The sequence below is a fragment of the Hippichthys cyanospilos genome, chromosome 11 (genome assembly GCF_059441005.1).
Source record: "Hippichthys cyanospilos isolate Australia breed blue-spotted pipefish chromosome 11, RoL_Hcya_1.0, whole genome shotgun sequence".
Classification (NCBI taxonomy): Eukaryota; Metazoa; Chordata; class Actinopteri; order Syngnathiformes; family Syngnathidae; genus Hippichthys; species Hippichthys cyanospilos.
In genome coordinates this window covers 3507446-3523728 of record NC_142379.1, presented here as the reverse complement: position 1 = coordinate 3523728, position 16283 = coordinate 3507446, and the positions used below count along the sequence as shown (strand labels likewise).

The following is a 16283-nucleotide window of genomic DNA, read 5'->3' as shown; positions in this document are numbered from 1 at the left end:
TATTGTGTTATGGCAGGCAGTCAACCAGCATGTTAACTTTTTCTTGACTACTACGTAAGATCATTGCCTATCCTTACGAATTCACTAGTGCGAGCGAGAAGATATACCGCAAAACTGTGATTTTTGTAAGCCCTGATCCTTCTGCTAGCGGTAAGTATTTATGTCATATCTGTCGCACGTCTTCTGAAAAGTATCTTGGTGACTTCAATGATATTTATTCAGTGAAGGGACTATTTTTGTCTTGGATGCAATAGGTTAACATCATTTGGTCTTGCATATTATGTAAGGTACTTTTAATGTCCTCAAAAAATATGCGCATTGAATCCAAAGGGTGCAGCCCAATGGACCTGATGTCGCACGCATCCGTCGTGGATTTAGTACGAAAAGAGATGCATTTCGCCCAGGCAAGCATAACTTCTCATTTCTTCCAATGACTTCAGCCTGTCTGGGGGGATGAATAAAATATGTTCTCTCGTTTTCTTCTCCACTCAGAGTCTCAACGTCGACAACAAGAACGAGTTAACCGAGGAGTGGCTGAAAAGCAAATTGGACCAATAAGTTTGCAAACCTAATAAAGTGGTTTCAATTTCTGTCCGTCTTCTAAGGCATGTTTCTTGCGAATAAATGGAGGGAATACTTGTCTTGGCTGTTTTGCATCTTTTACTGTACTACAATGTACTGTACTGTAGTATTTCGAGCAATGGGAAAAAAATCCTATGACTACGACTCTCGCGAGAGACAATTTAGTTTTTGCATTAATCTCTGGATTCGCGGGTCTGCATGCATACTGCAGAGCTGAGCCTTTGAGTTTGAGTTGAATATAACGTAAGGAACTATGGAATTTGATTTGTGGCAGAAAAGAACCAAACGCTTGCTAGTTGTTATAATTTCTAAGGCAACTGTAAATGAACGCTAGTAAATAGGCCCGCTTTCGTGCCTGTTAGGGTTTGTGGCTGTAAAAAAAAAAAAATCTAAATTTTCTGTGCAGATTCTATCGTCTGTCTCGTTCGAATTCACGAAGGTTTAAGTAAAAGCAATTTTCGTCGTTGATTTGGTATTTTCTGGGGTTGTCCTAAGTCAATACGTACGTTTGATTAAATCAATCAATTAAAGTGCGTCCGCGAATAAAGGGGAAAACCGTATAAACTTTTGACTTAAAAAGTAAGGAGCTGGTCACGCTCGATATGTGGATAACGACTACCACCTATTGACAGAACACGGAAATGCAAGGACTTGAACATCAATTTTCTACTTCCAATACCGTTTGCACATAAAATATAAATATGCCAATATTTACGCTCCCTTAAAAATTGTTAGGGATGTTTGAAATTCGTGTTACTTGGGCACTGAAATAACAAAATACTCTACTTCGTTTGGCGCGAAAGCGCAGCTGTCCGCCATGTTTTCGGGGTCAAGAGGCGTTGCTTCCTCAATCTGCACCAATGCCATTCGTCGACGTCAAATTTATGCGCATTAGCCTAGCTGAGTGCTCTGGTAATCTTTTAAAGTTTTCCCCTACAATGACGAAATAAAATTTATAACGATTATATAAACCAGTCAAATACTATTAAAATAGGTCCGTCGTTCACGCGTATGTGTTTTTATTCGGGAATTACAAGAAAAAATTCATCGTGACCTTTACTAGGACACGTCTCATTGGTCTACCCTTTAAAAATGCTATTCAAACATGCTACTAGTGCGTAGCTTCGGCTTCGCATATACTAAAATTGGAACGATACAGAGAAGATTAGCATGGCCCCTGCGCAAGGATGACACGCAAATTCGTGAAGCGTTCCCTCTTTTCTTAATTCGAAGCGTTTTTATGCATTTTTAAGCGAAAAAATTAAAAAAAAATAATCGAGTTGCGTCATCAACCATCGACTGCGAGGTAGGCCGCAAGCCTTTTTCTTTCGCGCGCTCGTCATTTGGCCACTCCCACCGGAATTTCGTTTTTCGAATTTCCGAAGTTGTTTACTGTAATTGTGTTTAGCTAATGCGAGATCACGCCTCGATATTTTTTACGGCGTAAAAGTGACAATGTTTCGAGCTTTTGCGCGAAAACGGACGGAAAATATCCGAGTGATACAGAATTGTCGGGCAGCCACGAATACGGATGCGTCTCATTTCTTTAAATTGAACCCGTAAATTTTGTGCAATTCCCCCCATTTGAATCTGATATAAAAGTGTAGACATTGAAATAAAATGATCGTATTTTTACACCGAGAAATACCTATAAATGTTTCAAATAAACTACGTCAATAAACATTCAATTCCATTTTTCGCCAGTAGTTGGCAGCCATCATTCAATTTTTGCGGCACTAACGATACACGCTTCCACAATTTCGGTCGCATTTTGTTTATATCGGGGCAATACGAAAGTTTCTCTTTTGGAAATGAGACGTGCCCTAATGGGATACACTTTAACATTGCCCACCCCCAAAAAAATACTCCGAACCAATCGCAGACAACCGATGTTTTGCTTCGCGTTTCGATTTTACACACGTACGATGGAGTGAAGTTGAACTAGCAATATGTTGTCGAATTAGATCCGAAAACCTGCTAATTTCTTGGAGAGTAAGATGACTTAAGGTGACGGTAAGCCTGTATGTTATTACTCCACATACAAACGTGTTATCGGTCGCGAATATTGTTTTTTGTTTGTATATAATTGTATAAATACAAAAGTAGTAAAACGTAGAAAACTAGCAACGACAAAAAGGCCTATTTTCGGATTCGGCCCACGAAAATGTTAAATCCGGCCCGCCAGATGATTTCTTGAAACAAAAGAAAAAATAGGTTTATTTAGGTTTATATGATTTACAAACACATTGCATCACGATCTTGCTCAAAAACCACTAACTGACTCTCTCCGTCAGTTGTTTAATTGTATTTATTTGTCTATTTATTTTTAATTGATCTTATTATGTGTTCCATAAAAATATGTATGAACAAATTTAAAAAAAAAATCATAGATTTCCATTCATTTTATGCAGCTCAAGGAAAATGCTTTTGATGTATAGAAGATCAAAAAGGAAGTTACAGTGACCCCCTGGGTTATGGTGTCCCTGGCTTACGTTTTTTTTCACGTTACGAAGTGGAATACTACGTTTTTTCGTCCCTTCTTTAAGTCTTTGTTTGATTGCCGCCATCTTTAATGTAGCAAAGTCAAATCATGGTGCATTGCCAAAAAAGAGCTCAGTGAAGATGACCCACATGCCCTTTTTCTCGAGTTAAAACATTCACTTGACTTTACAAGATATTGCAATAAGTTAGCTATAAGTGTTAGCTATAAGCACTGTTCCGTTATTGGACTGTGAACGCCAAACTCATCTGTTGATTTGCTGGAGTGCAAATATATTTTCAGTATCAGATTTTTTTTCTACACATTTGTTTGCAAAATTCAAGAGGGTTAGTAATGCAAAAATATATTCTGATTTGTTATACATTTTGTAACTTTTTCTCATGTATTTTTGCATGGAGTCTCAGTCGCTAAACGACTTCACAGTTTCATAGAACACATAAAAAAAAAAATTAATTGTTGTTTCCAAAAACAACACGTTTATTAATGACACATTACACACTGATTCAAATGGACATTTTATTTTTATTTTCTGTTAAACACATGGATTAATCGATGTACAATACATGCCTGTAATTGTAATTTTAAAACAAATCAATAAATTTTATTAAAAAAAGGTATATTAAACCTTTGGTTAGCTAAATTTCCATTCAAACTATCGTTCAAGCTTGCTGGATTTTGATTGGCTAAAGGCTGTGTTTTAAAACACCCGATTGGATCCGGAAGAAGCACGTCTTTGGGATCGTCTTTTTTTCACAGCTGTAAACACCTGACTTTAAAAATAAAGATGTAATACAATAGTTTTAATACAACAATATGCACTGGAATTGTTAAGAGTTTTAAATCGTCCTGTGGTTTAATGTTGTTGATGGGTAAATGCCCACCTATCAGATGGCAAGGAAGCATCAGTTGCCGGGCAGATTATGTTAATATATGCAATACGACCATCGTTGCAGCTACCATTCTGAGGTAAGAACAGCTTGATTTTTTTCCATAAAACGCCTTAAAACCGGGTATTTCCTCCACATTGAAGCGCCGCGCGAGTCGCAGGTAATCTCCCCGTCGTCATTAGTCAAATGTTGGTCTGCTTTCGGTAAATAAAGAAGATGATATTTGTCGCTAGCTCGTACTTCGTCCTTGTCTCCCGACGCTGGTAGTCCCACCCAAAAATAAAATGGAGCCCGTCTTCCTTGTTCCACACTCGCCTTCAAGGGCTGGGCTCGACAAACTAGCGTGGCCCACGGGTGGGTGGACTGAAATAAAGCGTTTATTTTCTGGTTTTTATCACCATTTGTTCACCGTGTCAGAACCTAGCCGACGACACGGAAAACGAGATGTTATCCGTTCCCCCCACGCCGGCCTTCCAGTGGCACTAAATGGCCGAAATGCTAACGCCGAACGCCCGCGTTTCTACTGCGCTCAAATTTGTGGTATGGTCCGGTTGGGACCGACAACCTGCGGGGTTAAAGCAGGGGGTAAACCTCGTTTAGCGATTAGGCGAGTTTGATTGATAAATCTGCCAATTACGTCGAATTTGCACCTCACACGCACAGATGCTATCATTCGCACTCGCGGTAGCGTTCGGGCACCGGTTCTTCGACGGCCTCGCCGGCTAAATGTAGCCGACTTCGTTGTGCTTTACCCCCGTTTCGAGTGTGCTAGGTGACCGCTCTGTGTGTATTATGGGGCATGCTGCTTGCTTGAGTTATGTTGACAACCTGTGCACATCCCCAAAATACGCATTATAATTCTGTTCCAATTTTTTTAATGTTTAAATAAACTCCGAACCCCTTTTTAGCGTAAGTATACGATGCATCTAAACGAGATTTGTTTGGTACACCTTGACAAAATGATGGACGACGGTGCAAAGGTTAGCCTAACTTTATTCAGCATTTTGCCATCTTAGAAGCGTACATTATATTATTGACAACACAGAAACTTTCAAATATTCCCCTCGACCACAGTTTTTGACCTTTTTTTTCCTCCGTTGTAACTTACATGCTCAAAGACGATGTATTATAAAAAAAAAAAAAAATCAAATGTTATGCTTGTAATTCATATCTGCTTGAGTAAGCACCAAACAAAAAAACATACACAATTATTGAGAAGAATTAGGAAGTGTCAGAATTTTATGTAGCCAAAATTGGAATTTGGTCCCTCTGAAATGTGAATATTTTATTCACTTAATACGATCTCTGGGCCTTTTTAGTTAAACATGAAACCATTGTTATTATGTTGTATATTTTCGAAAAGACAAAAATATGTAGTTGCACCTCAATGTTGCTGTATCTTTGCAATTCATTGACTATAAAAGGGTCCCTGCTCTTTTCAAGTGGACTGCGGTGACAGCCGATCACCAGAAGGCTGGACAGCCTCGTTGCCATGGAAACCAAGCCGGAGCCTGCCGCTGTGTGGAGTCAGTCTGGCAACACTGATTCAGCCGATGCCACGCAGGTATAGGAAATCATGAAACATCTTAAATTGTGTGTGAACATATCGCGCACACGCGTTTTATGCTTCATAATATTTTGTCTTTAGGAGTGACATGGGAACCTATTGATAATAATTGATTAAAACTCGGTAGCATTGTACTTTAGACCCTTCTCAAGCAAATGTTTCAAATATTGTTCTCATTATAAATTCGCCTCTGGATTTGAGTTAAGATAAAAACATGGATTTTGTTTATCTATGTTTCAGGTTCATTTCGAAGGTGGCACGGTGGCCCAGATAGTGTACAGCGGAGACGGTGGCGATCAAGCGGACAGCGGGCAGCAGCAGCAGGTGGTCTACACGGCTGACGGCAACTCGTACACCTCGGTGGAGTCGGCCGAGCATACGCTGGTCTACATTCACCCAGCGGATGGAACCCAAGTCAGGATGAGTTTTTTTGTTTTGTTTTTTTTAACCCCTTTTGCGGTATTTTGTCCAATCCTCCAATCAATCTTTACATCAAAGAAATTGCACATTTAAGAAAATGCTTTGAAAGAAGACACTAGGAAGCTGAAATTTCACCCAGATGGTGACATGTCAAAGTTCAACATGACATGACCACTTTGGAATGTGCCATCCCTTGACTATAATATTATGAGAATGATGTGGACAAAAATGGTCAAAATACTGCACAAGTGATTTAAAAAAATTACAGCGTTCTTTCATTCACTCTTACAATTGTTACAGGCCGTGTTTGCAGATCAACCTCAAGTGGCATACATCCAGCAAGACGGCACAACTCAACAGGTGCATGTCGATATAATTTCATTTAAAAAAAACTTTTTTACTTTTAACACAATCATAAAGTGAACATAACTTTCTACCCAGGTAGCGGTTTTGCTGCCAAGCGGGCAGAACATGAACGGCGCCAGTCTGCACGTCCTCAGCAATGTGGCAGAGGCGCCGCAGGCCACCCTGGAACCGGCAGCCCAGGTGAGAGCTCACTCTTAAGAAGTTTCTAACTCAATATTTGTGTTTTGGAGTGTTGTTAGGATATTGATGCGGGTGTAAAATTCTTGAATTACTTTATTATTCTCGTATAGTCAGGTAATGGCCCTAGCAACCAATCACAAATTGTTTTCGCATTCCTCCACCAAACAGGATTCGGTAATCACCAGTGCGTACCGTTTTTCTCGTCTGCCAGTTAATAGGCAGGTAACCATCGTCGAGAGAACTCACTCCATCCTCCTTCCGTAATCCCGCCGATCATATACATTTCTATAGCTATTCATTTGCACCTCCATAAGAAACCATACATGCCTGTAACTTTTATGATGTAAAAAAAAAAAACAACTAGTTTCCACTTTTAGATATACGTATGCAGTGTTTATCGATAATAATATCATTTATAGTCGATGAGGCGAGGGGGGGCACGTAGGGGGTGCAGGCAAAACAAGATGGCAGGTGTTCAGGTAGTCAGAGGCAGGCAGGCAAAACAGAAATGACACGTGTAGGCTTGTCATAGGGAGCAAGATGATCTGGCAGGAAGAGGCAGGTAATCGGGTACACCTAGTGGTGATTGGACTGATTGATTGGAATTTGGCCTAACAGTTTGGTGAGGGAGAAAGAGCTGGACAAGCAGGCTGTGACATAGCATCCCAAATCAAAAACAGTTATTGTAATCCAGACAAATGCAGTCATTTTGGATACCTTCTTGTCACACAGGAGCAAATGTCCGTGTCCAACTCGCTGGCGTCCATGGCCGACATGGTGCTCGATGCCATGGACACCACGGACGACTCTGATGAAGAAAACGAAGATGAGGACAAGGATTCTGACATAGACGACTGGGAGCCTCGTCAACGCTTCAACCCACACAATCTCTGTGTGTCCTGGCACCTATATTTTTAATGCCACTATTAACGACCATTAAGTAGTTAGTACCTATTGAAAACACATCTTACAATTCAGCTACTTTTTAAAATTACATAATCATATTTATTGCTTTTTGGCACATTGGTACAAGTATTACAAGTATCAGTAGTCGGTATCGATGAACAGCGATACCAGAATAAATACTCATTCTAGTATCATTCTGAAACAACCCTAGTGGATAGTTAAAAAAAAGTTTGTAATTGATGTCCCAGGGTGTGAGGAGTGCAACAACAGCAACCCCTCGGAGTGTGTGAGCCACGGGTCCCTGCACCCCATCCCCAACCGGCCGGTGATGTCCAAGGCTCGCGCCAGTCTGCCTTTGGTCCTCTACATCGACCGCTTCCTAGGCGGAGTCTACTCCAAGAGGCGCATCCCCAAGCGCACCCAGTTCGGCCCTGTGGATGGACCCCTGGTAGCCCAGAGTGAGCTGCAGGACAACTACATTCACCTGAAAGTGAGTCCTGATAACCTGGGGCAGGTTTTCCCCAAAGAGAAGTTGACGCCAACATTTTTATGGAGTACCAGCCATTTTCAGATAGCACTCTATCATAACACTTGAAAAAATTTGAACAAAATACATCTAAGTGTGTGACTTTAAATGCCTCCATTAAAAATAAATAAAAGTAAAATTCCGTCTTTGGGATTTAAAGTTTTTTCCCTGAATTATTTACATTCGGAGCCTTTCCATTGCATCCACAGCTTTGCGTGCTGGACGCGGAGAAGGACGTTGAGAAGTCCGAGGATACGTGGCTGGACCTGTCTGACGAGGACAGCTGCAACTGGATGATGTTCGTGCGGCCCGCCCAGAACCACCTGGAGCAGAACCTGGTGGCCTACCAGTACGGCCCCGACATCTTCTACACCACCATCAAGAACATCGAGCCCAAGCAAGAACTCAAGGTGGACGCTGTGCAATTTGTCCGCTGAGGTCAATTTCAAGCGCTCAAATTTGAAAATTGATTTATAATCCCTTTGCAGGTTTGGTATGCTGCCTCTTATGCTGAGTTTGTCAATCAGAAGCTCCACAGTGTCACAGAAGAAGAGAGAAAAGGTGAGCATGTAATGTTCATGAACCCTACTGTTATGTTTGTTTGCAAGGAACGGAAATAATGTTTCCGGATCATTCTGAGCAGGGGCGTATTCATTCACCCAAACGTGTCCAAAATATGTATAATCCAAATCCAATATTTCGTTTTAAATTTTATTTATGTATTAGGGATTACTTAATTTATATGTATATGACAGGTGGGTTAACACCAGTGAGGCTGTCTAGAAGAAATTTTAGAAAAGAACCGACCAACCTCATGTTGTCACGCGGTGCGGTGCTCTTCCCTCATTCTGTGCCTCTTCCAGTTCTTCGAGAGCAAGAGAAAAACTGGCCATGCTACGAGTGCAGCCGGCGCTTCGTTAGCTCCGAGCAACTCCAGCAGCATCTCAACCTGCATGACAACATGATTTACTCTGTTAGCAGGTACATTTCACCTTCGTTTTGTGTCCCTTTTGATCACAATTGTGGGGGGGTAGGAGGATTACTGCTCATCTTCATCGTCCTGCTTGTCCAGGTCCAGAGGGCGCGGTCGAGCCCGGGGCAGGAAGCGATTCGGGACAGGAAGGAGGCCGGGGCGACCGCCTAAATTTATCCGCTTGGATATGCCTGTTGAAGACGACTTGGACAAGACGACGGTAACTATCGTGTGTTTTAGTGCAGTCAGACACGCCCTAATATATATGTTTATGACCAACTCTGGTGCCTTGATAGTCAACTTTGATTTGTGACCACAATTGTAACTAAAGACACACACGTATTTTAAATAATTTTCCCTCGTAGTCCGAGGTGCAGCGATTAATCACTCTCTGATTGAGTACCAAATTCATCACTAATTATTTTTTATAACCGATTAGTTGTTGACCAAACTTAAGATGTCCAAATGATCAGAAGTTCAGCCTCTCTGCTTTTGCATTGGAAAACAATGATCTCGAAGAACTACAAAAGTAGTCAAATAAGTGGTTCTCAACAAAACTACAATAATGTCAGATTAACAAATCCTGCCATAAGAACTATAAAAATGGCCAAACAACAATTGTTGTCTAACGAACTACAATACTCATCTTAATAAATCCTGAACAAAAGAACTACAAAAATGGTAGATTAGCAAAACAAAAATGGTCAAACAAGTTGTTCTCAGAATAACTACTGTAAAATAATGTCAGAGTAACAAGTCCTACCATAAAAACAACAAAAATGGCCAAACATCAAGTTGCTGTCAAGAACTACAAAAATGGCCAAGCAACAAAAGGACTACAAAAATACTTATTGCAATAGTTTTCACTTTCTGCAATGACGTTCATGTTCTCTATTTTTTGGGCCTACTTCATTCTGTGATTTTCTCAGGAGATGCTGGATCTGGCCGAGGCGCAGCCACTGGAAGAGCCAACCGAGGCGGCTCACAACGGCGTGGAGGTGACCATGTCTGAGCCGGATACCGAGGCAGACGGCCATACCGCGCCCACGGCGGCGGCGGAAGACGCCGCCCAGCCACCCGACGCGGACGCCACCCTCCCGGCCAAGGAAGACCCCGTGCAGAGCGACCAGTCGGAGGCTCAGCTCTCCTCCCAGGACGTGCGACGCTTGAAAAAGATGCGGGTGAGACACAAACACGTATTTTATCACTAGGTGTGTTTTAGTGTGTGTTTGCGTCGTAACGTTGTCTTTCTCTTTTTAATGCCGGCCTTTCTCAAAGATGGATGGACAGGTTGGTAGGATTATTGCAAGGGCATTTTAGCTAGTTAGGCTATAAGTTTTGTTTTTTGTTTGTTTTGAACTATATGGTACACTCAAATCAAAATTAGCAAACATAAAGTGGGATTTCATGAGTATGCATGATCATTTTGAATTTAAACAAGTAAACTATTTATAAACTTTGTGTAAACTTTTTTTTGTTTTGTTTTTTTACCTCGCCCGTCCCTAGTATACCAACTGAAATAAAACATACATCTTAAATGCCATTGTGGGTGTGTTGTCAGAACGCAGCACTGCAGCATCATTTCATCCGCAAGAGCTTCCGGCCCTTCAAGTGCAAACACTGCGACAAGGCCTTTCGCGACAAGGACAAGTTGGAGCAGCACCTGCGCGTGCACGGCCGCGACTCCTTCGTCTTCCCGTGCCACCTGTGTAGCAAAACCTTCGGCACCGACACAGCGCTGGACGACCACCTGCTGGTGCACACCGAGAACCGCTCGTACGCCTGCCTGCTGTGCGCCGACGCCTTCGACAGGCTGGACGCGCTCAGGGACCACATCGAGATGCACGCCGTGGACGGCGTCTTCACCTGCCCGTCGTGCAAGAAGACCTTTCCCGACTTCATTCAGGTTGGTGTCCCAAAACGCAAGGTCTTTTGGGTCTTGGACTCCGGTGAATTTACCAGGTGTGCCGCCAAACTAAACCAAACGTCAGCCCCAAAAGTTTCTTTAAAATGTACATAGTTGTTAAACATACGGCCCGCGGCCTGGATATGGCCCGCAAAGATGTTTAACCCGGCCAGCGGGATGTTTTTCAAATCAGCATGACTTCTGAACCATTTGGGGCATCAACGAAGCCAATACAAGATTTTGTACACTTTTATTTATTTCATCCCCCACAAATTTTAGGATAAAGTCGCATCTAAAAATGGCTGGCTCTGAATGAGTTAATGATGTTAACGCTTGGTGGGTTAGATTACGAGACACTCAATCAATGAAACTCTGAAATGAAATTCCCACTGTAATTTGTACCGTGTCTCATTTTAAGTTTTTTTCTTTACCACCAGGTGAAGAAGCATATCCGCTGCTTCCATTCTGAGAAGATCTTCCAGTGCCCCAATTGCGACAAGGCCTTCTGCCGTCCTGACAAGCTCCGCCTTCACATGCTGCGCCACTCTGACCGTAGGGACTTCCTGTGCTCCACTTGCGGAAAGCAGTTTAAGGTGAGCTCGGGGTAAATTATCATTAAGTACTGCCCTATCGGGACTTTTTACGTCTTGTGGTTATCTCTATTTACAAAACGTCTCTTCAGAAAAATAGTTTCTCGTTTTTACGAAGGAAAATTCAGGATATGAAAAGCAAAATTGTTGAGACACAAGGCACCAATGTTTATTTGTTTCAGTTTTTTTTTTGCATTTTTGTATTTTATTAATATGTCGGCTTGTCCACAAACAAGATACTATTTTTGCACCGATATTTACTGTGGTCTTACACTTTTTCTTCTTTACCCGCGTCATCCATACTTTCCATCAATAGTTCACACGGTCGAAGTAACAAACATAAAATTAAACACATATAGCTAAACATAGTACATTTTAACATAAAAACACATGCATAACACTTTGGACTGTCGTGTTTGATGTTAGCACATCATTAGCATGTTGTTAGCAAGAGGGCTAAACACCATCACTTCATATGAACCTAAACTTAAATAAACTTACATGCTCAAAATGATCCCAAAATAAATATTGTTGCTCCTGTGGACTTGTAAATGTTGCCTACATCACTATAAATTGAAAATAAAATAAAAAAATACAAATAAAACGACCTAAAAAGGGTCTCTGCGCACACCACCTATACACCAGCGCCATCTCAAGGGAAACAAATGAAGAGCTTTCATATTTTCAACTGCTACAATTAATACTATTTATTTAAAAGGTTTAGGAGCACTTTTTATCATTTACATCATATACTATGAATTCCATGATTATGATGCACTAATGCAATTCTAATATGTATTTGTTACATATGCATAACATAGTGTGTTTTTTTTTGCTCCAGAGGAAAGATAAACTGCGTGAGCACATGCAGCGAATGCACAATCCCGAACGGGAAGCCAAGAAAGCCGAGCGCATCCAGCGCTCCAAAAGCCACAAAATGAAGACGCCCACCACCGACTTTGAGAGCTTCATGTTCAAATGCCGGCTGTGCATGATGGGATTCCGACGCAGGGGAATGCTGGTAAGCCTAGAATGATCACCGTCACTTTAGATATAGATATAAATGTAAAAATGCATGAATGAGTTCATCTTTTTTCGTTGTTTTGGCAGGTTAATCATTTATCCAAGCGTCACCCTGAGATGCGCGTTAACGACGTCCCCGAGTTGACGCTGCCCATCATCAAGCCCAACCGGGATTATTTCTGCCAGTATTGTGATAAGGTGACCGGACCGAAACACTTTTTTTTTCAGCTATATGTCCTCGTTGGGGTTCTGGTAAACTAGAAGCGTTTAGCACACAATGCAGTGACTTATTTCTAAGTATCGAGCACTCATGGAACCGGTCAATACTTGTTACTGATACTCTCGGCAAAGAAATATCTGATATTGATTAAAGTGTGGATCATTTTCATCCTTTTGGCAGGTGTACAAAAGTGCTAGTAAGAGGAAGTCGCATATATTGAAGAACCACCCGGGGGCGGAGTTGCCGCCCAGCATCCGCAAGCTGCGACCGGCCGCCCCGGGCGAGCCCGACCCAATGTTGACCACGCACACGCAGCTGGCCGGCACCATCGCGTTCGCGCCGGTCTGCTGCCCGCACTGCGCCAAGCAGTACAGCAGCAAGGTGAGTTGAGAGTCAGGTTAGCCCATCAGAACCAAGTCACGCTTTAGACTAGCTGCTCTGCTTCTCTGGGAAAATGCTTGTTCAGTCAAGTGCCTCCAAATGAGTGCAAAGCGTTTTTGGATTTAAAAAACTGAGAGCTGTCTGATTTATTAAAGCTTGGAACAACATTTGTAGTAAGCGGGATTCAGCATTTTTTATTATTTGATTTATTTCTGCCTCGCCTGCTGGGAAATTGCACCATGATTCACGATTTACGGAACTCAACAAAATAAAGGCATCCAGTTTTATGCAAAGGAGTCACTATAACACAATCTAGGAATAAGTATTCGTATCTCAAGGCAAGACCGCATATATTGTGTGTTTGCATGTCAGACTAAAATGGTGCAGCACATCCGGAAAAAGCATCCTGAGTTTGCTCAGCTGGCCAACAACATCCAAGCTCCTCTGGCCACGACAGTCATCAGCAGCACGCCCGCCGTCATCAGCACGGACGGCGCCACCGCTGAGGCCGTCGTGGTGAGTCTTTGACATTGCAAAAAAAAAAAAAAATAACATTCCAAGAGGAAGGAAAATTATTCAGTCAAAATGACTAAACGAAACCTACCATTCTTGGTATTGAGGTTAATATGACGGCCGTTGACCTTTTTGTCCGCAGACCACTGACCTATTAACGCAGGCCATGACGGAGCTCTCGCAGACGCTGACTACGGACTACAGAACACCGCAGGGAGACTACCAGAGGATCCAGTACATCCCCGTGTCCCAGGCAGGAAGCACTTTGTCCCAGCCGCAGCACATTCAGCTGCAGGTGGTTCAGGTGGCGCCGGTAAGAAACAATAAATACTGACAGGTATTAACATGCATGTAAAAATGGCTGAACTATCACACACATCCAAATGCATGGCCATGGCCACCCCTGCCCACCATATAGCTTGCTTATGTACCTTAAGTAATTTATTATTACTTCATTCCATTTCCAGACCATCATTTAGCCAAACGCTTGAAAAACAATTGAACTTTTTTTTAATAGATATACAGTATATTAATGGGATAAATTGGATTTCTTGTCCAGCCCTAACTACTACTAAAAACCTCATGGTCATGATTTTTCAATATTTTTGTGTTTCCCTAGGCTTCCTCGCCGCACTCGCAGCAGCAGACAGTGGATGTGGGCCAACTGCACGACCCGCACGGCTACAGCCAGCACTCAATCCAAGTGCAGCACGTTCAGGTCGCAGAGCCCTCGGCCCCCGGGCAAACTGTTACCCAGGTATAAGTTTTGACCTTAGCGCTAGTAAGGTCAATTAAAATATGTGCTGTGGCTCTAAAAAGTTTTATACACGGCTTTCTTGTTTTTTTTAGCTAACATCTCTGAATTCTTTGCCCAGGTGACGGGTCAGCCACTAAGCCCCAACTCCCAACAGACCAATCAGGAGCTTAGCCCTGCCCAGCTGACACCAGTGACGTTGGCCCAGAACCACAGTCTTCAGGGCAGCGGTCCTCCTCAACAACAGTCGCAGCAGCAGCAACAACAGCAACAACAACAACAGGGAGCGGTCCAGCATGCCTACATACCCGGAAACTGGAACTACCGAAGCTACCGTGAGTTCAGCATTAAACGTAAACTTTGGTCTATGAAATTGAATGAGTCGATTGGATTTAACATTATTTTGCACGTATAATATTTCTAAAAACTGATTTATTTACTTAATGTCCGCTGAAAGTGGCATCCATTGGGCTGAAGGCTCAGCAGAATGTATTTTTAAAGATGAATGAAAAACAATTCAATCATCTAATTATAGACAAAATAACTTTTAACTGCTAAAAAGGGCAAAATAACTGAACTGCCCCTTTGGCAAGTTCTGCACAACCTATCATTTTTGCTTTAAAACTTGTTTTAAATCAGGATTAATTATTTTGTCTCGATATTTTCCGATGTGTTTTTTTGAACCCCTATGCAGTATTTTGACCGTTTTTGGGTTATTTTCTTCCACGTCATTCTCGTAGTATTTTAGCCAAGGGATGGCACACTCCTGCTAGTGTGATAACTGTAAGTGTTTGTGCCATCTTGAGCGTGGACATGCTGTCTCCAAGTGGGTGAAATTTCAGCTCCTTGGTGTCTTCTTTCAATGAATGTTTTCTTGGTTTATTTCTTCCATTAAAATTGTAATTGTCCGGAATGATAGAATGAAATTAAGATTTTATTTTTTGGACATATTGCCCAGACCTCGTACACAAGTTGGCCCCCAGTCTTTTTTTGTTTTTAACTCTTCTGTCGATACTTCTACTTAAGCAGCCTCAGAGATCCAAATGATGACACTACCACACACTCAGTACGTCATCGCCGAGGCTGCCACGCCCGTGACGGGAGCCAGCAGCAACCAAGTAAAAACGGTGAGTGGACATCAAATCCAGATTGAAAATCCAACCAAGCGATTATGGAGGAATAGAGGTCAGCAGAGCCATTTATGCATTCCATATTTGATAAGCCGATTAATTAGTCATTTTTGCTGTTGCCAAAAAACGGTTTCAGCTTCCAAAATAAAATAAAAAAACACACACACACACACACACATCTCAATCTGCTGGGTTTTACGCTAGTAATTCTCCTGTTGGCTCCTCCAGACGCACTACGTCATCTCTGAGGGTCAGACCGAGCTGGACTCCAAATCTTCGGATCTTGTCGGCTCAGGTTCGAACCCCAACGAACACTTGGAACCACCTGCGAGTCAGCAAGGCACCACGCAGTACATTATAACCACCACCACCAATGGAAGTGGCGCCAGTGAGGTCCACATCACCAAACCTTAAAAACACCCTGTTGAACTTTGACCCTCTTTGCTTCTTCTCCAGTCCCGTACGGCGGCAGCTTTCAAAACACGCCGACTAATATCAAACGAGGACAAAATGAAGACCAGCACAGTTTTATGTGTTTCTAAAGTATTATTTTGTTGTTAATGTCGCTGCTGCTAGAAAAGTCAACAAAAGACAATTCTCAAAATTATTTACAGCTTTCCAAGCATCATGTTGTGCATATGTGAAAAAAAAAACTTTCTATGCTTTGGAAGTAGCTCGAAAAGTCATTTATTTGTGAATGAAAATCATGACAGAAAATGAAAATCTTCCAGTTTTCATGGCACAGTCATTGTGTTTTTCTCCACTGCCGTAAGATGGCGCCAAAGCAATACTTATTTCCTTTTTCTCAGCTGTAGCTAGGCTGCGTGTGCACACACAATCACACACGCACACACACACA

General features: G+C 42.1%; 1 protein-coding gene and 1 non-coding gene across 5 annotated transcripts; both read left to right on the top strand.

Annotated features, from left to right (window-relative positions):
• The first annotated feature begins 1698 nt into the window (after nt 1–1698).
• LOC148415469 (U6 spliceosomal RNA) lies at nt 1699–1804 on the top strand. Its single transcript, XR_015867326.1, has one exon. It is a non-coding gene; the product is annotated as a U6 spliceosomal RNA (small nuclear RNA).
• A 2198-nt stretch (nt 1805–4002) lies between these two features.
• On the top strand, nt 4003–16166 carry prdm10 (PR domain containing 10). 4 transcript variants are annotated; one of them, XM_088428499.1, is made up of 23 exons: nt 4003–4048; nt 5413–5533; nt 5777–5950; nt 6257–6316; nt 6398–6502; nt 7235–7394; nt 7657–7898; nt 8144–8344; nt 8423–8495; nt 8798–8915; nt 9007–9127; nt 9837–10088; nt 10469–10813; nt 11251–11406; nt 12245–12424; nt 12514–12624; nt 12827–13027; nt 13400–13543; nt 13683–13853; nt 14160–14297; nt 14416–14629; nt 15324–15421; nt 15653–16166. In XM_088428499.1, exons 2-23 carry the CDS (start codon nt 5462–5464, stop codon nt 15836–15838), a joined length of 3522 nt encoding a protein of 1173 aa, XP_088284625.1. In that variant the 5' UTR covers nt 4003–4048; nt 5413–5461; the 3' UTR covers nt 15839–16166. The 4 variants fall into 4 exon arrangements, with proteins under 4 accessions (XP_088284625.1, XP_088284622.1, XP_088284624.1 ...); XM_088428496.1 differs by having other exon boundaries at nt 15321–15421; XM_088428498.1 differs by lacking the exon at nt 4003–4048 and adding an exon at nt 4259–4323 and having other exon boundaries at nt 15321–15421.
• The last annotated feature ends 117 nt before the right edge of the window (nt 16167–16283 follow it).

Bases quoted from the DNA above. Each gene is read 5' to 3' on its own strand.
- prdm10 (XM_088428496.1), top strand. From the start codon at position 5,462: ATGGAAACCAAGCCGGAGCCTGCCGCTGTGTGGAGTCAGTCTGGCAAC. The intron at 8,345-8,422 runs GTGGACGCTGTG...ATCCCTTTGCAG, and splicing joins AGCCCAAGCAAGAACTCAAG to GTTTGGTATGCTGCCTCTTA. The intron at 13,544-13,682 runs GTGAGTCTTTGA...TTTTGTCCGCAG, and splicing joins CCACCGCTGAGGCCGTCGTG to ACCACTGACCTATTAACGCA.